General features: G+C 37.4%; 1 protein-coding gene across 3 annotated transcripts in view; it reads right to left on the bottom strand.

Annotated features, from left to right (window-relative positions):
* Positions 1 to 4670: 4670 nt before the first annotated feature.
* Positions 4671 to 22039, bottom strand: part of ATP13A3 (ATPase 13A3) — a gene marked incomplete at both ends in the record, with an annotated part of 53687 nt that continues 36318 nt past the window's right edge. For 2 of the 3 annotated variants that reach the window (XM_079704609.1, XM_079704610.1), the window contains 4 exons: positions 4671 to 4868; positions 11569 to 11658; positions 13253 to 13333; positions 18629 to 18717. In XM_079704609.1, the coding sequence (XP_079560735.1) occupies positions 4671 to 4868; positions 11569 to 11658; positions 13253 to 13333; positions 18629 to 18717 (458 nt within the window). The remainder of the gene's footprint in view (positions 4869 to 11568; positions 11659 to 13252; positions 13334 to 18628; positions 18718 to 22039) is intronic. The other variant, XM_079704611.1, reaches the window with a different exon arrangement.

Genomic DNA, 22039 nt, shown 5'->3' with positions numbered 1-22039 from the left:
AGGGAAAGCCACTGAGCCGTCTTTCCACTCAAATCAAGGGAAGCAGCTCCAGAGCCTGGAACAGCTCCCCTGGTGACCAGTGAGTCAGTCACACAGGCAGACCAAGTGAAAGGCCCCTTGCCCATCAAATGCCAGGAGCCAGCATGACAGAGACCTGGGAAGAGGTACTGTGGGATAATCAGAGTATGACTTGGAGTCAAATTCAGGTGAAACTTCTTTAGCCTATTTCCCCAGGAAGATCTCCAGTGAGAATTACCTCCAAGTTTTATTTTGAAGACAGGACATTATGATGGGCCAAGAAGGGAACACTGGGCACAGAAGTTAGACAGTGGAGGAACAGAGTTGATCCAATGAGCAAATTGATGAGGTACTGAGAAGTACTTTGAGCACTGAAGTAATGACGGCACCAGTGTTTCAAGTCCTTTGGATTTTGGATCCATGAAACAAGTCAGGAATCTGCTGTCCTAAGTGGCAGCTTCTGTGTCAATCACAGAACCCTGGCTTACAGGGTTTGGCCATTCAAAACCAGGTACCTAACGAATGAGATATGCTTTTCTTCCTCCGTGGGAGAGACTCCAAGGCCAGGGCACAGCAGCGATCTCTCTGTACTTGTGGAGTAACCACAACCCCAACTTGGTACAGGGACAATCTCATTCAAACTCCTAGAACTCCCTGTCCTTCCCTGCAGTATATACCCAGAGTAAAGCAACTGGCAGTGATGGAGGGGGAAAAGGACAGACATGCAGAACTGTACTGCCACCTGCAGGCTGTGGTGCAAGGGACACGATCATTTGCTACACAACCCACAGAGAATGGAAGGAACTTGGGCTCAAACTAGGTCTCACACCAGCCAACCATCCACACGGCCCACGGCAGAGGACACATGGCTCCTGCAGAACCTGCGATACAAGGAAAGCCCTCCTACCCAAGCACAAGGCCCAGCACATCCTGCCCTCTCTGGGATTCCTATGGCCAGTAGTTAGCTCCAAGGTCTCCTGTTCCATGGAGCACTCTTTTTGCATCCATGGATGCTGCTTCCCCTCAAACTTACCATGGCTTACATGGCATTAGCTTTCCGTCTGACCTTCCCAACTATTAATAAATTCTAAGTCCCTAGTCTTCTATTTCACCATTTCCCTCAGACCTCCTGATACTTCACATTTGGCTCTACACTGTATCTGACTGATAGGTTTCCATGGGCCGGTCACAAACATGATGTGATGTGTGGAAAGTTGCATTATTTTCTTGAAAAATTCAAAGTTTAAAAAAAAAGAGAAATGGGGGAAGTATTAAGCAGGAAAATAAATCCAGAGCGGGCAGTATTCATGCAACTAAAGAGCAAACAAACGTATATAAAGACACAGAAAAAAAGAAATGTTATATATATCATTCAAATCTTTATTTTGAACAGATTCAATCAAAAATTTTTCATAAGGTTATTTACAGTACTGAATGTACAATTCTGAATGTATGCCTTTTTGACATCAGGGTACCATTCTTGAGCAGCAATACAATTTAAAAAATATAAAGATGCAGTATCATTTCTGATATAAAGTTACTTAAAAAAATCCAAAGTCTTAGGGAATTCACAAATCATAACAGGAAGTAATTATTTTATTAATTTAATGTGCACATAATTACCAAATCTTAATACATTAAAAATATGTGTAAATGCCTACAGACTGTACAAAAATTAACATTTTGTTAAAAGTTCCCAACCACCTCCCACCATAAATATACAAAAAGCCTATTTTCAGATATGTCAAAACTGCATGCATGAAATCTTAGAATGTTTTCTAAAGCTGGAATTTTGCTCTTCTCTGGACATTGGATCCTGGACATTGGATCCATAGCCATTTGGGGGAACAGAGTACGTAAACACTGATATAATTTTCCATGCTTTTGAAACTGTGCAGTAGTTTCATAAACATGGGAAACAAAATAAATAGTAAAAACCGCAACAGTTTTATTTAAATGCAAGTACAATTTGGAAAGCTTTTGAATGTAGGGATTATAAAACTAATATAAAAAGTTTTTATTTTGTTGTTGGCTTAGCCACTTTTATTCAAGCATTATTTGCAGCATTGCTTTACAGCAGTTGGTGCTAGAAGATACAAAACATATAGTTACCACTATTTATATTTGAGGGAGGAAAAAAAACTTTAAACAACCCTGAGGGAGACACACGTTAAAAATCTTGTTATTTATTTAAAAAGTTTAAAAGTTACATATTATTTAACAATTACTTTCCTGGACATTTCTGTCCTTTAGGTATGTGCATAAATAAAATTTAAATCAGCAATATTTATTCATCTTAATACATCAAAATAATATATGTACAGATTTTAAAATTTAGATCTGTATACACGCAAATAATTTAATGTGAAATTCAGAATCAAAATTACTATGTAATGGTGACCTACAGAGGGAGGACTCGTCTATCTATGGCACTAAGTAGGACCCACACCTGGACTCACAGACATTTTTCAAATCACATTCTGGAAGCCATCCATTACAACCTGAACAACCCACCTTGTCTATGTTCAAATCTAACCTCCTACAAATGCTTTGTCCACCTACCTAAAAACCTCATTCCTTTGAAAACAATATGGACAGATGTGATATAAAACCCTTATAAAATCTAAATGTTAAAAAAGGGGGGAGGTTGTCAAAAATATAGCTCTTTATGATCATGCTCTTAAAGATGTTAAATACAATCTGATAGTTGGATTTTTAAGCTGCTACCTAGCAATTACTTTAATTATATGCTTCAGTATTTAAATCAAAGAATAAAATTTACAATTGTGGGAGATCACTGAAGACTATCACTCGTATGTATTGGAAGTGAACTGAATGTGGAAATTATAAAATGATAAAGAGAGTAAGTAACTATAAAAACAGTGCTAATTCACAGCTCAAGAGGTCTAAGATGCATAGCTTCATAGAATCATTCATGGAACAATTGTTCTTATCATCTAATGTGTATTAATATAGTATCATACTTTTTTGATGGAAAACTTTGATTATATTTTTCTAAGAATCATCAGTGGCCACAGCAGTTAACAGTGATCCTGAGTGTAACATACATTTTTCTACAGTTAACCAAAAATCATCAGGTCTCTGCAGCATAAAAAATGAGAACCATTTGGTTTTATGGTTCTGGGTAACATTTGATCAAATTGGTAAATATGTATCAGGAAAATAATGATCAGCTAGAAGTAGAAAGCACAAGGCATGCTACCGGTCAAGGAAGAGCACAGGATAAGATCACACAATCTTAGTAGTTTAGTGTCTACTTTACAGCAGTATCAGTTTTCTTGTTTATCAGAACTTTGGGCTTTGCCAAACTGCTGGATCTTACCTATAAAGGCATTTTTAAATTACTTTAATTTTGTTTAGAATTTAAACATTAACCAGGCAAAACAGAAAGGTGAAAAATATCTTCCACGTTTCTTTTGGCTCAATGAATGACTTTTCTTTTTAACTTTATTTCATTTTTTTTTCCTCCCAGAAATTTCCACAACCAAATATGCTCATTCGTAAACACCCAATCCAAAATAGGTAAACTCTGACCTCTGGCGCCACCTAATGGCATAAAACAAACTCGCCAGGTTCACACTGCTTTGAAAAAATAGCAGTTATTCAAAACCACTCATTTTTTTAACCCTCATTATTGACAGGAGAGACATACATCAAACCTTTAAAATTTTAGGAGGTAAAATTCTAACTCAAAAAACTAAAAAACAAAAAACTATTATCCTATGTCTTTAGGTAATTAAAGACGTAGAAGAAAATAAGAAGACATTTAAAATAATATAAAGCCTGAGAGGAAAAAAACAGGTATGAAGAGATATTAGAAAGGTAGATATACATCTACTGCCAAAAGAAATCAGCTTTTTTCCTACTGAAAAGGCTTCAACAACATTTAACTAAAGCAAATTATACTACTGACACCAGACATAGCACAAGATCCATTTAACAGCTTTGAGGGACATCTCAAGAAGGCAGTGAAGCACCTTGCTGATTAGAAAAAATAAAACCCAGGCAGTTTGTACAGAAAATATAAAACCATAAATGGAAATTACCTGAGTTGCAACACCATAAAACTCACTCCTAACTCTAGGCTATTAAAGGGAACTGGTGTTATGTATACTAAGTTTTCTTTGGGAGAAATATTGAAATCAAATAAAAACAGGCTTTGTACCTATTTTCATTGGAGGCTAATTAACACCCATTTTATTTATCAACCACAAATTTAGGGCCTGTATATAAATGATGACTTTTTCTAATAAGGGGGCTGTGAAAATAAATTTAAAGGCATAAACTAAAGTCTTAGAAGCTAATATCTAAACACCTTCCAGATACCAACTTTCTTCTGTACCCTATAAAGAGTATCACTGAGGATAACAATCAAGCAAGTTCTGGAAATATATATAATATTTAGAGTTACTGAATGAAGGTATAGGACTTTGAAGATTGATTATTAATTTAACTGACAGGCCAATCTCTTTTTGTTTGTTTTGTTTAAAAAAAAAAACCTCAAGTCAGCTACTATATTGGAAGGGACATAAATTGAAAGGGTGCCATTGTGACGCACAGGATCAGATTAAGTCCTACATTTACATTCTCCTCAATACTGCTACTAGAATACCACTGAGACCGATTCACTGCTATGTTATGGTGATGATCTGACATGATCCATTCTCCTTTACTAAAGCTTTCGCTTCTGTTGTTGTTTGAGGTTTTGGTGGCCATTCCGGGTCAACCAAGAGCTCCTGGGCCAGATACATGTACTTGGCCTTTGGCATCTTCTTCCTACAGTTCAGGGCCCAGGACAAGCAGAATTTTCCCCACCAATCCACTGACTCCTAAGAAAATAAGGAAAAAGAGGAACACCCAGTAGATTAAGAGCTGTTGTTTTTAACAAGTTTGTTAAAGCACAGTTCATCAGCACAGAAAAATAAGAGGAAATGACTTCTGAGCACAACATATACATGAAGGAAAGAAAAAAAAAATCCATGCTTAAAAAAAAGTCAGCTTTCCATTATTTAGGAACATTATTTTTTTAAGATTATATTTCTAAAGTATCCATGTAATTTATACTTCATTTTATTTAGTTCTATGTTCCTACTTCCTCCTGTATGCAGATACATTTTAAAAATAACGTGTAAATCTGGAGTCTGTGATTCCATAACATAAAACATCTGATGTATTAAGAATAACTTCAAACTATTCAGAGAAAACATTTTTAATATTTAATATGAAAACCATCATCCTATCCTAAACTATCTTTTGGTACTACTGCTTCTAGCAACTTAACCACCCGATCATTTTTGAAAGAAAATGGTGTAAAGATACCACTGCTACTGTTAATATCACCTTTCAAAGCATTATGTAAATATTGTTATGTCAAAATCAGAACTTAGATCATGTTTAATGTCAATCACTTCTTTTAAAACCACATTCTCATTAACATAAAAAACAATTTTATTTTATAATGATGGTTTCCCCTTGGTGGTCCACAACTGGAAAGAGGTACACAGAAAACTATAAAGCAAGTACTAATTCTTAGTATTATTTCATTATAAAAAGCTCTGCTGTCACAGAATTCCTTCGGATCAATCCCAGTGTTTTTACTGGATGTGATCTTAGATAAATAGTTCTTGAAGAACAAGAAAGCAGAGTCCCTGGTTATTGTACAAAAATGTAAATTCAATAAAGGCCCTCAGAATTTGTCTTAATTGGAACCGGAAATAAATGAAATAAAACTAAATGACTATACTGAGACCTGTAGTTATATTCACCTCTGAAGAACAGTCAATTCTTAACTATTTTGGCTGTTTCTTCTACAAAGCAAAATTTAAATCGCAGGTTGTTTTGTTTTGCCATCAACTTATAATCTAGGCTACAACCAGGTCTAAGCTCAACTGAAGTAAAGATGACCCTTGAGCAACACCGGGTTTGAACTGTGCAGGTTCACTTACATGTGGATTTTTTTTAGCAAACACTACAGTGCTACATGATCCACAATTGGTTGAATCTGCAGATATGGAGGAACCCTGTATACAGAAGGCCTATAAATTATATAAATCATAGCAGATTCTTGGCTGTGGGGAGGGTCAGCAACCCTAACCCTGGCATTATTCAAGGGTCAGCTGTAATCTCACAAAATTCCGGAAGCATTCTAATGTTAACTCTCAAAATATCTTCATGATCAAGAAAGGCAAATTTGCTATAACACAGATCCTAAAACACAGGTTTCTAAATTGGCCAATGGAGAATAGCAAAAATACTTTAAAATGAAAACTCTTTAAAACTTCTTCATACTTTGACTTGGTAGGTCTCATTGTACTGAGGTAGGTCTCATCGTACTGAGACAACCACCAGGAACCTATTACTCTCTCCTTCTTCAAAACTAGGGGTGGGCATGCGGCAGAGAGCATGATACACAATAACTACGTGCTTTTAAAGGCCTTCTAGTTCACTCTGTCGACGAAACAGTATAAGCTGCACCACTACCAAGAATTTAAAGGCAAAAACTGTGGTTTGTCACAAGTAAGCTATATTAAATTAGGGGTGGGGTGGGTTAGTGGGGATACAGATTTGAGGATTATTCATCTAGTAGCCTCTTTACTGTCATAGCTAAAAAGAGAGTTATTACCATCACCTCAAAGGAAGTCCATAAGAAAACATTTAGCATTAGAATATAGAAGAGGTTAGTTATAGGACCCTTCAGGTGATCCAAATAACAAATAATTCCTTTCCGGGATAGGTGTATACATGACAAACCTTAATATTTAATCTGAGGCAACAGTTCACTACTTGGACCTATCTTTTCTCCGAGGTGTTTAAATTCTTCCATCTAATTGCAGGGGGAAAAAAATTCATTGTTCCTAAATCAATGTGAAAGCTGTCACTTTTTATTTTACAGCAAGTAGCATTGTTAAAGGATCACAGAAAAGGGCGAATGGTGAATGCTGACTTAAAAAAAAAAAGGCAGAAACATATAGGCCTTGTCTGTCCAGATGAGCCAGCTGGGCTGAAAGCAATGCAAAACAGGCTGAGTTAAGGAAAGTCACAGCCAAGTGTATTCAAATGTAAGACATACACACACACACAAACAAACAAAAAATAATAAAATCCATCATTTCCCCACCTGTGGAAAATGAGGCAAGCAATAAAATTAAAATGAAATCTACTGCAAACAGAATCACAATTGAATAGTATTCTTTTCACATTAATGTGCATGCTTTTTTAAAAAAAATCCTCATGTCCCTATTAAAAGCAACATACACTTGTTATAATTTAAAAAATAAATTCAGTCACAAGGAACACTAGGGATTCCCCCCTCCACTATAATTAGACTCATATTTTGTTCTTGTACCCTCACCTTCCCCAAACAGCATACACAAAAAATACACTATAAGCAAGCATGGGCTTGTTAATTTACAAACACAAGCATACCACAGACATCCTCAAACAATATAATTCACTGGTAGAGAAAATAAACGGTGCTACAGGCATGCTAGAATAGAACTAACTCAAGGGAGAAAAGACAGTGGCAACAGGACAAAGGCAAGCACTGTGCAAGGAGAGGGAAGAGATGAAGCATCACGGGGCTTAGAATGAGCACCAAGGCCTCGCCAAACATCTAGGGTAAGTCTCTGAAGCAGAACACAGGAGCCCCAGCAACTGGATCTTGTGATTTGCTCCTGAAAGGACTGGTTAAATAACCAAGTGTAACTAACCCTCAGAGAAGGCAAAGTGGCTACCACAGCCCAGCAGAAAAAACACAAAGAACTTTAAAAAAGATCTACAGCTAAAATTCTCCTGCTTCTTAGACCAGTCCAAGCTGTTCATTCCAGAACCCCAATGCCAGCTAACTCCTAGCAGTGTCTTTTAGGAAATGTTTTCATAGGCAGTATGTAAGATATAAATCCATGCTTATGGGGAAAATGTTGTAATGGCACTGTGGTTTTCATAAAAGTCTTCTTCCATACCAATCCTGAATATAAGACAAACACAATCAGAATGAGCATTCTATGTAAATAAACTCGAATAATATCCTAAGTGGCATAAAGACTACAGCTAACATCTGGATTTTTCCCCCAAAAGGTAGACATAATCAGGACACATTCTCAGGCATTATCAAAATACATGACGGTATGACTCCAGTTCCACATCTACCACTAAGCAGCCTCAGTTTACCAGACACAGGGTAGGCACAAACGCTTCTTCGAAAGAGAATATGAAGCACAGCTCTCAAACACGGGTAAAGCTGTACAGAAAAACACAGGTGATGGGCCCCTCCACTGAAGACTTCTCATTCAGTAGATCAAAGGTGGAGCTCAAGGCATTTGTGATGAATATCCTTACTTGAAAATCACTGCATCTCAAGAATCTTTTTTTTTTTTTGGTCAGAGAATAAGTATTAACATCTGGAGCTGCTAAAGATCATTACAGAAAAAAAAATACTTAAGTTACATAGAAGTTTTAACTTTGATTATTTACAAATGGTTTACTTAACCTGTTTTCAATTTGATTCAATGGACATTTACTGAGGCCACTGTGCATTAATAAGAAAAAGAACCACTGTGGGAAATAAATGACTATTATATAAAAATCTTTCTGTATCTAAATTAGGTTAGCTGTATGTATGTTCAGTGGGCCAAGTAAACATAATATCTAAAATGTCTACTATTAAATAAAATGACACCTAAAGGTTTATTTCGTTTTTAAAGAACAGATGGAGGCTTTCTGTTATAGGAATATTATGGTCCTGGGCCCAGATAAAACTGAACCTGAATTCCAGTTCTAACACTGTTTCCTCATCTGTGAAGACAGGGATATCTTCAGTCTCTCTACCCTAACCTCTTAGGTGGCTGTAATAACTACAGAGAATTTATACAAAATGCCTCACAGTGTCTACCATAAAAAGTAGGTTTTGAAAACAGTAGCTGTTCTTTGTCTCCATTTTGTCACTTGATTGTTATATTAGTTTGCATCTCTGTGGCCTCATAATGTGAGACAGTGTGGCACAGTGGAAAAAACACTCCTCTTGAAATCAGAAACCTTGGCTTCAACTCCCAGCTCTGCCACTCATAAGCTGCATAACCATGGCAAGTTGACTGAATGCTGTTTCTTTATGTATAAAACGAAGTTAGAAACACCTTAAGATTGGAAGGATTCTGGAGGTGTTACATAGCTGCCTTGCAGATCACCAGATATTTTGGACATGGTTACTAGAGATTTCTAGGTGAGGTTCTCGACTTCACAACTCAACTGCATTAAGACCTGGAGCCTAGTCCACGGTCTTTAGCTGTGAAACTTCGAACCTTACTCAATGGTCTCTGGGTTTATATGGTAAGGAAGGAATGAAGAAACATGGCCGTTCTTCCCCCGACATTAACAGAGAAGGTTGAGAGCTGCGATCTTAGAAGACCTCACGGGACTCTTGGTAGGAAAGAGCACAGAATGGGCTCCTAGGTGTAGCAGGTCACTCTCATCTTTACTTGCTTTTTCACCGTATGGCAGGGTTTTCCAGCCTCGGCACTGCTGACATGTTAGCCCAGACAGTCTTTGTCTTGGGCGCTGCCGTAGGATGTTTACTCAGCAGCATCTTCAGGCTCCACCCACCACATGCTAGTAACAACCTCACCCCCACCACCCCGGCCAATTGTGACAAACAAAAATGTCTCCAGATACTGCCACGTGTCCCCGGGAGGATGGGGGGATTACCCCTAATTGAGATCTACAGCCTTACAGTAATCTGACTAACTGATGGGCTCTCCAAGGGTCACAAATATGAACAGTGAGAGCAAACTACAAACGGAAATGTTGGAAGATGAAAGCACAGCATTCCGTGCTAAGAGGTTATAAGAACTCTCTTTTCTGAAGCCAATGATTTAAAAAATGCTTTCTTAAAACATGACCCCAGAAACTGAAGGCCAAACTTCTTGTCTACTCAGTGGTGCTCAGAACTGGTAAACACATGGGGCCAGCGGGAGCCTCCCTGCTCAGACCACTCTCTCCCCAGAACACTTCAGAGGTACAACTTCACATGAGAGGCACAAACTCTTAAAAATAATGAGGACACATACTTATTTACACATTTTTAGAAAAAAAGATGTAGCAAATGATAGAATTTTCTGCCATTTAATTTTGGTTGAAAAGTGAGGAAGGCTTTCCAATTCAAATGTTTTAAAGGAGCTTTATGATACCCACTTTTGACTTAGCGTACAGCTCCTCTTCAGAACCTGCGTTTCCTGTTTAGATCAATAGTCGGAGATCTCTTTGGAAAAGCTAAAAACTCAATGGAAATGTTTTCCTTGGCCAAGGCCTTGCCAGTACAAATATTTTATATGAGGACTGATGATAGGACCCAAAGTTAACCCTTTGAAGCAATGTAGTGAGGTAACCAAGACACAGAGGAGATGTAGCTCAGGGACTTGAGCCTCTCTCTAATACAGCTCTGGTCATACATACTAGGGACAACTGTGCCTTACAGTGCTTTGAGAAAAAGAAACTAAAGCAGATTCCAGATTTATCACATTATTACAAAACTATCCTTACTCATCATCATTAGAAAAGGAAATGGTGCTCTATAGAACTTATAAAGTGATCCTGTGATACTACTACACCAGGCATCAAGCCTGATGAATTACCAAAGCAAAGCTCAGGACATAGCTACTCAGGTAAAAGAAGGCTAAAAATAAGTGAGTGACCCACACCAGGGAACCCTCTTGAATTCGGAAAGCTGCTTTCTGGCTTGGGGTGAGTGAAAGGTTTAGAACTCATGTGTATAAAGTATATCGCCCACCTACAAACAGCAATGGGCACAATAATGAGGGAGTGAAACTTTATGCTGTCAAGTTCTCTGTACTCAAAAAAGCTGCTCAGAGCTGTGATTCAATGGTACTGGTTTAAAAAACAAGACTAACCTATATTTTCTATCAAGAATTTCAACATCCTAACACCAAAAAATAGGTTTTATTCATCTGCTTCTCTTTTCTTTTCACCACAAAGAAAGTCAAAAGTCCTTAAACCATGGTTTGTATAAAAATGAACACTATCTCTCTGAAAATGTTTCTAAATGATGAGAGACATATGCTGGGGAAAACCAAAAAGCCACCCAAAATTAAGGCACAGTAACTGAAAAGAAATCAGAAATAATTCCTCAGAATTTTGACCTTTGGACTCTGATCCATGAAGAAATAATTCCCATTCCATAACTTTATTTACATGAATCTCATTTAGCCTCTAATGGGACTCATAAAAACTGGAAACATAAAATTTAAGCCAGACAGAAATGGAAAAATTTACCACTGAGAATAAGACCTTCACACACAGAGAAGATAAGGATTGGAATGGAAAAGAGACTTACGAAATTTCTGAAGTCCTAAAAAGACTGTAACAAATGTTTGCCATGAATCTTCTAGGACTCCTTACAAAAAAATGAAATGCCAGGCATAGAGGAAAAGGTTGAGCAACACACAACAGAATACCACCCTACACAATGCAGAGTACACAACTGACGTGAAGAATTGAGAGTAAGGGCTGATTTCCAACCTGTGGTGGCTGTGTGGTGGTGAAGCGATATTCTCCTTGTTTGTCTCGATTGAACACAACTTTCCAAAGGACCATGTCAAGGAAGAAGTTCTGAGAGATAGTCCAGCGAGTTAAGAATTAAAAATGACTACGTCATTCTTTATTAATGCATACATTTAAAAAGGCTCACACAATGCTGAGACATTTGTGAAAAACATGATTTGGTTTTCATATAGAGAATTTCAGTTTATATTGCAAAAGGATAAAGAATAACAACAGGACTTTTGTAACAAATATAAATCATCATAAAATTCTTGATAAATTTTCTACAAAGTATGGCTTTTATATGAATCCTCAGGTCTTTCCCATATTAAAATAATGCTTATAATCTGAAGTATTTTTCTTAACAGTGAATTGAGTTATTTATATTTATATGCAACTATATCTAATGCATATGATGAAAAATAATTCTTTTGATAGTAAGCAAGAATAAATTAAGGGAGATTAAGAAAGGATTCCCTAGAAATTGTTTTATAAAAAGATTTTATCTTAAATAACATTTGAGTGAAAAGATGAACTTATACTATAGAAAAAGGAAAGCTTTTAAAGTACAGTATCTTGGACATGCATAAAACAGCAAAAATACATTAAAATGGGCAACCTAAAAAGATCAGTACCATAATAACCATGCTGTCCACTATGGCCCCAATTTAAATACCAAATCATCTTTTAGAAAAATATCAAATTAAACATAATTAACAAGTCTACAGCCATTATCTCTAAAGTATACATGTTTCCCACAAATTACCTAATTTTAATTCAAAAGCCTACTCTATGAAACCCTTAAAAATCACAACTGTATCTCCTTCTTCATTTGACATACTGCTACTGTAAGAGTGAATAATAGTAGCTCTGAGAACAGACCAAATTTTATTAATAAGCAGCAAGTGAGAACTTACTATCTCCTTTTAGAGAAGCTGACCTAAAGGAATCCTAGTAGGAGAATAACTATACAGTATAAAATGGATCAAAGAGTACTTAAGACCTCTTCCCTCTAAGGAAAACTTAGAAGTAAATACCAAGGAAGAAGTTCCAGCAATCAGTGCTGAGATTGGGTAAGTTCATCATAGTCACTATTTTACAATTTCAATAAACTCTCTAATTATTAATATTTACTATACTTCATGGAGAGAGCCCCCTCCCTTTCCTCCCTTAAATGGGAGATTTTACTGTACATCACAGGACTTGGGTGGTGCTCTGATTTCATGGCCACTGGTTTACCAGTTTATGGGCCACCTGAGCACCAATCTTCTCTCCTTTCTCTCAGTCACTAATTTTTGATTTATAACTGCTTATTTTCTCCCATCTATGACTGCAGCTAAATCATCTCTCTCTCTTTTTTTTGGCCACGTCGCATGGCATGAGGGATCTTAGTTCCCCAACCAGGGATCGAACCCACGCCCTCAGAAGTGAAGGCACGGAGTCCTAACCACTGGACCATCAGGGAATTCCATCCTATCTCTTAATATGACTATTATTAGCTCATGGAAAAGTTGAGAAGAGAAGGCTAAATGAATTTAACTGCAATGAAACTGAAATTTTTTGTGGGCTTCCATTATGTTACCTATCCGTTTCCCCCATTACCATTAAATCACCAAGAATTGCAAAGCAGCAAGGCAGCCACTTAATTATGTAAAGTGCTTACCTCTACCACGATTGAAACAAAGGCATTGACAAGAACAATGATGAGCATAGTTACACGCCACTGATATGGTACACACACTATCTGTAAGACAAAAATTATGTTAATATAGTATGTAGTTGATATTATAGCATTATATCGTAATTTCCAAATTTATTTAATTCCTATTATATACCAAACACTTTCACATACACTATCTACTCAATCCTCAACAATGCCACAAGGTAGATACTATACCCGCTTTTCAGATGATAAAACACAAAGTGAAGTAACTCAAGGTTTAGAAGATACATTAAAGTGATCGAACTTAGAGACAAATCCTATTCAAACTCAAAAGCCCATGCTCTACTAGATCATGAATTTCTAACATGTCTCTATTTAAAAAATAAAGTCCTATCTTTAAACAATGAAGTAGATACTGATCTAATAATGAAGTACTACTCAAAACTCTACACTGTTTAAAGACAAATTCATAAAAAGAACTGTGCAGATCAATTTAAGAAGGAAGTTTTCACTTTAAAACCTGTGATTAATTTCTAAGGCCTAAAAAAAAAAGAGAAGAAGGAAAAAAAAATCTCATCCATGCATTCATCTCTTTAGTCAGCAAATATTTACTGAGTACCTGTGTCAAGCGCTGAGGAGTGGCACGATATGTTTTAGAAAGACACTTACGGCTCAGCAAGGATTTGAGGGGTGGAGACTGCTATACTGATCCAGGCAAGAGACAATGGTAGCCTGAACTACAGCGGTGGCAGACATAATGAGAAATAAATATATCTGGTCTCTGTCCCTGGCTCCTGACACAGGGCTCTTTAAACTCAATTTCCTGAGTGGTGGGAGAGATAGGAATATCTTAAACAGAGCTTCTAAATCCCCTGGAATTTCCTGGGTATCAGGAATGTTTTCGTTCTAATAAGGCTACTCTTCATGGGCTTCAGGATGTGGGCTGGTCATCAGAAAGACCAGGGAGAGGGAAGGGGCTAAAGATCGAGTGAATAACTGATCATGCCTGTATGATGAAATCTCCATTAAAAAAAAAATCCCTAAACTACAGAGTTTGGAAAGCCTCTGGGTTGGTCAACACATCCGTGTGCTGGGAGGGTGAAGCATCCCAGTGGAATATGACAGAAGCTCCTGCGCTTGGGACCCTTCCAGACCTTGGCTTATGTACCTCTTCATCTGGCTGTATCCTGTACCTTTATTATATTCTTTATAATAAACCAATAAACGTAAGTGTTTCACTGAGCTCTGTGAGCTGTTACAGCAAATTACCAAAGCTGAGATGAGGGTTGTGGGAACCCTGACTTATAGTTGGTTGGTCAGAAGAAGTACAGGTGACATTCTGTGACTTGCTTCTGGTGCCTGGAGCGGGGGCAATCTTGTGGGACCACGCCCTTAACTCGCAGGGTCTGTACTCGCTCCAGGTAGTGTTAAAACTGAACTGCAAGACACCCAGTTGGTGTCCAGAGAACTGGCTGGTGTGAAACAACCCCACACATCTGGAGTCAGAAGTGTTTTGAGTAGGAAACAATAGTTTCCTTTTAGGTGGCAGATGGGATTGGAGAGAGACAGGGACACAGAATAAGAAACCTGAGAAAATCTAGGACCAGACTGGCCATGAAAAGACAAGGAAAAGACAAGTATACACACACACAGAAGCCTTGGATAAATGGTAGTATCAAGAAACAGAGTCGAAGCAGGGTTGAGGGAGAACATGATGAGCTTAGTTGTTTAAATGTTGACTGAGAAAACTGATGGGTGAACCACGCATATAATGTTCAGTATGTTAGTAGACATTCAGGTTAAAGCTCAGTTGTGAGACGAGGCTAAGGGTATAAAGTCAGGAGTTTTCAACACATAGATGGCAACTACAGGGGAAGCCACAATTAAGGATGAGGTCACCTGAATGGATAGAGTAAGACAAGGGATAAGAACACAAATGTGTGGAGCACTAACATTTAAGACACAGGCACAGGGTTTGGAACCACAATGGAGAATGAGGAGTCACAGAAGAAGTAGGAAAAGGTCAGAAGAAAGCAAAGCATGATAAAATTCCAGGGAGGATGTCTCAAGAATGATGGCATGGCTAACCTGTCAAATACTGCTGAGGAGACAAGTAAGACTGAGGGGAAAAAAAACCCACACACACATCAGGGGTACAAATCCACTGGACTTAACAAGAAGGTTGTTAATTGCCCTGGCAAGGGCAGTTTCAGTAGACTGGCAGGGGTAGTAGCCAGATTAGATTAGTTGATGAGCGTGTGAGAGGTGAGTTGCATGTAGCATTCTTTCAAAAAATAATTTGGCTGTGAAGGAGAAGGCATGTGGTGAGAGAGAAATATTATATAAATGTGTTATATTTCTTCTTTTGCCTAAAGTGCTTATCTAAATCCCTGAATGAAGCGTGTGGGGAAAGAGATGCTCATACACTGTTGGTAAGACTATATAAACTGTCAACCTTTTCAAAGTTCAATAACATAGTATTTATAAAAAAAATTCAAATTCTAGATACCCTTTGGCCAAGCAATTCTACTTCTGACATTAACCTCTAAATATGCATTTGTCCTTCTTAACAAACTGTGCAAGAATCTGCAAATACAGCATTGTTTATAATAGCAAAACAGTGGCAACAACCTAAATATCCATTAAAGGGATTAGTTAAAATATGCAAAAGTCCATGAAATGGAATGCTCATCCATAAAGTGCTTATAAGCTTGATACCCAAACCTGTCAATAACATCAAGAAAAGAAAACTAAGTTTGATCTCACTCATGCAACCACAAGCAAAAATCCTAAACAAAATCATAGTCAACCAAATCCAGCAGATATAAAAAAGAATGCATCATGACCAAGTTGGATTTATTCTAGGAATGTGGTGTTGGTTCAACATTTGAATATCAGTCAACTGTAATTCACCACATTCTCCTGGAAGAAACACTATGTGATCATTTCAACAGCTGTAGAAGAAGCATTAGATAAAATTAAACGTCTATTTATGTTAACAACACCACAGAAATAAGCTTCCTCAACCCAATAAAGAGTATATACCAGAAACCTACAGCCCACAATATATCCAGTGGTGAAATACTAGGAGTATTACAGTATATGACCCTGTAGAGTCAGGAACAGGACAAGTACATCACTATCACACCAACATTCGTGTGGTTAACAGACATGAAAAACACATAGAAGGCGTAAGGACTGAAATGTGAGAAACAAAAAAAGTCACTATTTATAGATAAGTGTCTAAAACAAAATCCTAGAGGATTTAAAAATTTTAAGAATAAAGTTTGACAAGGCTGATGGATACAAGATGAATATCCAAAATAAGTGCACTGTTTCCACCAGCATAAAAGGACTATAAAATGCAATTTTAAACAGATACTTATCAGAGGAACAAAAACCATAATACTACAGGAATAAATCTAACAAAAACTTGTATAAAAACCTTTAGGGAGGGCTTCCCTGGTGGCAGAGTGGTTGAGAATCTGCCTGCTAATGCAGGGGACACGGGTTCGAGCCCTGGTCTGGGAGGATCCCTCATGCCGCGGAGCAACTAGGCCCGTGAGCCACAACTACTGAACGTGCGCGTCTGGAGCCTGTGCTCCGCAACAAGAGAGGCCGTGATAGTGAGAGGCCCGCGCACCGCAATTAAGAGTGGCCCCCTTAAGTCACAACTAGAGAAAGCCCTCGCACAGAAATGAAGACCCAACACAGCAAAAATAAATAAATTAATTAATAAACTCCTAACACCCAACATTTTCTTTAAAAAAAAAAAAAACCTTTAGGGAGAAAGATATTCTGAAGAAATAGAGATATTCTCCCCCTCAATTTTTTGATAAACCCAGTGTAATTCTAATAAAAATTCCAAGAGGGCTTACCCTGGTATAAACTTAAACTTAAAATGTATACGGAGGAAGAAAAGCTCAGGAACAGCCAAAAAGATCATGATGAACAATGTGAGGTGGGGATAGGGGTCCTATCCAAAATCACTTACAAAGTCGTATCGCACTTTATACCCACTAGACAAACATTGGCAAAGATGTGGAACAAAAGATCTCATACACTGATGGAAGTATAAATTGGTATAATCACTTTGGAAAACAACTGGAACCTCAGAAAGCTAAAGAGGACATGCTCAAACTTATACTAGAACACACCAGAAGACCGTTTGCCCTAGTGGTATGCCAAGGTAGGGCGGGTGGTAATGGAAGGAGTATTTTACCACTGACATTGTTTAGAATTCCCACGACAAGGTGATATTTCTAGGATATGGACGTTTAGTGGGCTTTATTGCTGGTTTTAAATTCTCAACAGCATTGTACCACCCCTTGCTGCTTGTACTTGGGATGAACTCTTTGATGTTACTCAATCCCTTACACTAAGAGACGTGTATAAGAATGTTTACATCAGGACCATTAATTCAGGAAAAGTTTATAAACAATGCAGTTATTTACCAGTGGAGAACTGAGAAGTGAATTATGGTATATGCCTATAACGGTATACTATATAGAATGAAAATGAAATGCATGCAGCATCATAGTAAGGCTTTTGGGAAAAAGCAAGTCACAGTAAAACAGCGATTACCAGATACCATTTTCATAAAGTTCAAAAGTAAGCAAAACTATCTTTTAAGACTTCATACATATATGGTATAGTGAAAAGTAAGACAACGAGGTAGTGGTTCCTTCTGGGTGTTTGGAGAAAGGTGCACAATAGAGCCTTACTGGTGTTGGTAATGCTACCTTTTTTTTAGGTAACATGTTGGACTCCTAGGTATTATTTTATTGCTATTATGATTAACAACTTAAACGTGTATGCATATTCGTTTGTATAAAACAAGTATTTCATCTTTCATAAAGTTTTTAATGAGAACGAGAATAAAGAACTCAATGGAGAGCACGTGATGAGGCAGCACCTGCAGACTACTCAAGAAGTAGGTTGGTAAGGGACAGGTCAAATAATGGAATCAATGTTCTTTTATTTTTAAAGACCAAGGGACATTTAATTTGTTTGTGGACAAAGGGAAATGGAACTAGAAGCAAAGACTGAAGAAACAGGAAAGAAAAATATCAGGTAGAGTCAATAAAGGCTGCTGCTGTTTTAATTATGTTCCCTTTGGGTTAATATTACTGGATCTTCAAAAATTAGGAAAGAAGAGATCCTGGAAAAAAGGAACAAAGACAGTTTAGTTTCTTTCCCCAGTAACATAAGAGCAGAGGAGGGGGATAGATCTTAAGCCCTAGCAATCATCCAGAAGTCTCATTTGGCTATGTGATACTAATGTGTCATTTTCCACTACTGTCTTATTTACCACTGCTATCCCAGATCCTATTACTCCTCAGACAATCAGTAATAATTGATGTGCTTAAGCCTTACCTGAAGAATCTGGTCAATAGAGGCGACTGGATGCAACATGATGAATAATATGAAAACATACAAAATAATCAGAGACACAACAAAAAAATCTGAAACAGAAAGTAAAACAATTAAATTAGGGAGTTCCTTTAAATAAAAAGGCATATAATAACAACTGGTATACTGTCGATCTTAAATTTGGTTTTGAATACTTCTATTCCGGTTGATGAAGTATATAAAATGTGTGCTCTATGATATTTCCTAGAGTATGATACATCATGCAGGCCTAAAGGATTTATGTAATGGGAAAATAATCAGCATTTATAAAAAATAAGAGAGACCTTTATGGATATTTATTTGTGTATCTCACAGATAGATAGCTACTTTATAAGACAACCAAGCCAATCTATAATTCACAAACAGGAGACTAGACTACGTACGGCAAAATTAGATTATCATTTAAAACATACATGCAAAGACAACTGATTGTAAAAATGCTAGTAACATTTATTCTCAGTATTAATTATGTTATAATCCTAAACAGAGGCACTCTAAGTTGAACGTAAGCATATTTCTGTTCAGTGAATCCCACTTTTTCATTAATTTCCTCCGTGAAAATATTTCCACAGAAAATGCTAGCTAAAACCCAGAAACTGAGTTGATCTGCTACTTTAAATGTGGGCTAACCCTGTGGCTTGCTGTGGTAGGTAGGGATGGTAAATTCCATCAGTACTTATATCACTTTCCTAACTCAAAAATAAAACTCCCTGCTCACGACCATTTTGTTAACTGTGTAATACATGCATTCACATGCACGTATACAAGCACACCCTTATGTAACAAGCCACAGGGGTGGAGGGGGCTCAGAAATAGTCTCAATTGTATTGACAGACCCCAACTTTTCCCCCCTTTTTTCTTTGGTCTTGATATTTATTTCTAAGTTCCTATTTGAGGTCGGCTTCAAAACTCAAACTTTACTATGACCACATATAACCAAAACTTTATCATGAAGCCTTCAGACTGAGTAAAGAAGTTTAATATACTATTTACAGACTGTAAATGAAGGAAGGGGTCTCAATATTTTTAAATGTGGGAGTCATTTGTAAATATGAAATTTGTTAATCTGTCAGTTGAAAACTATAGGCCAACAGTTATTATTCTATAGAAACAATACTGTGTTTTATATATATATATATATATGTTTATTGTTTTATATATATATTTATTGTTCTAGAAGCTTAGACTGAAAGTTATACTAACATTCATGCCAAAAGTGGGGAAACTCTTTTACTATGAGCCACTGACCAACAGGATGAAAAATTTGGAACCCACTTATATAAAAAAGGAATTTTTTTCTAGATTTTTATCTTTTCCAACATTCTACTAAATTGCAAACAGGATGGGACTTCCCTGGCGGTCCAGTGGTTAAGACTGCGCTTCCACTGCAGGGGGCGCGCGTTTGATCCCTGGTCAGGGAACTAATATCCCACATGCTGCGCGGGGTGGCCAAAAAATTAAAATTAAAATTAAAATTTCACCAAAAAATAAAAAATAAATTTCAAACAGGGGATACAACATTCTATTCAATAAATGCGGCAATGAAAGTAATACGTTATATAGCCATTCAAATATCTATATAGTCAGTTAAAGAAAAAGTGTTCGGAAAGTGCTAGTTGGAAGTACATGAACACACACACACACAAGCACACACACACAAAGACTAAATCAGAAAAAGGACCAAAAAAAAAAAAAAAGTCAATATAAATTCCAAAGAGAGACAGAGAGACAGAAAAGGTTTTGTTTCAATAAAGTAATAGCCCATATTGAATGTTTTTCAAATCCTACTGCATTTTTATAACGATAAGCAAAAACAGACTTGCAATCTAGTCCTGACATGTTAACAAAAAAAATTTTTTTTTACTCGAGCTCAAAAACTTCTTACATCTACCTCAACAGTATTTCTCAACTCTTCATCTGTCCTTCTCCTATAACCACCCCCTTTGATCACACCTCTAAAAATCTGCCAAGATTTCCATTTGAAGGAAAAAATAAATAACTGAATCTTTCCTTTGTTTAGCCAGGGGAGAAAAAGAGGCACTATTCAAAGGAATCTGACAGGGCAGGTGGATGGCTGGCAGATTTAGATAACCACCAAAATGAAAAAAATCAATAAGGATTTCAACCAAGAATGGAAAAGTCAGGGATTCATTTTGGAGAGGTATGAGTTTCTAGTAGACTATGCTCTCAACTCCGGGATTCTCCTGGCATGGTCAGTGATTCCTTAGTGACCGTACTGAAGTGCAAGGAATACTCTTCACCAGAAGACAGCTATCAAAACAAACTCTGTGTTGGTGGTGACTGGCGGCTAAGGGAGAATGTTCCACAAGTTAAAGAATTAGCTTCTATTTCAGATGCTGCCACAAAGCTATGTGAACATCAACGAGTCATTCAGAGTCAAATTACTTTAACTATAAAATGAGGATATGGTGAGGATCCTGGAGGAAACAGTAGATTTAAGTTATTATTACATACATCCCAGCTATGGCATCACAGAATTGTTCTTCTAATGATACCAGTTCCTTTTGATGGAATATGGCATCAAAATAAGGCACCATAAAGGATTTCATTCATATTCCCCTTAGTTAAGTGACTCAAAAATAAAAACTTACATAGAGTAAATAAATCCGTAATACTTGTCCATGGCTGTGATATATACCTCTCTTGTTCCTTCCTCAAAAATACTAACCAGGACTGCCTGATCTATAACACAGATTTCAAGTCTTTCGTTCTCCTATTCCCTCCTTCCTTACTCAGTTACTTGTCTTTCAAAGGCCACCTTATTCTGCAGGGCCTCTAGATATCTGCTCCAACCAATTCAGGCATGGCAGATGAACAGGCAAAAGATACATAGGCCTGGGCTTCCCTGGTGGCGCAGTGGTTGGGAGTCCGCCTGCTGATGCAGGGGACACGGGTTTGTGCCCCGGTCCAGGAAGATCCCACATGCCATGGAGCGGCTGGGCCCGTGAGCCATGGCCGCTGAGCCTGGGCGTCCGGAGCCTGTGCTCCGCAACGGGAGAGGCCACAGCAGTGAGAGGCCCATGTACCGCAAAAAAAAAAAAAAAAAAAAAAAAAAAAAAAAAAAGATACATAGGCCTGAACAGGAAGGATACTGGCATGTCAGTAATAATGCCTTCATAAACTGAGAAAGAACCTGGATTTCACAAGCAGTAAATTATAGGGATCAAGTAAAAAAAAACTGTAGCAAAAACTGAAGCCAGATCTCAAGAAATCGCATCTAGTTAAGAGAGAGAGTTAGCACTAAGTCCATATGATCATGGCCCCTGAAATGATAGCATAGTCAAACAAGAAAATATAACTGGGCTAAGCTAAAGTTAAAAATGGGTAACCACAGGCTGAAATAAGGTTTTACTT

The sequence above is a fragment of the Hyperoodon ampullatus genome (genome assembly GCF_949752795.1).
Source record: "Hyperoodon ampullatus genome assembly, chromosome: 5".
Lineage (NCBI taxonomy): Eukaryota > Metazoa > Chordata > Mammalia > Artiodactyla > Ziphiidae > Hyperoodon > Hyperoodon ampullatus.
This window is presented reverse-complemented; position numbering and strand designations above follow the sequence as displayed.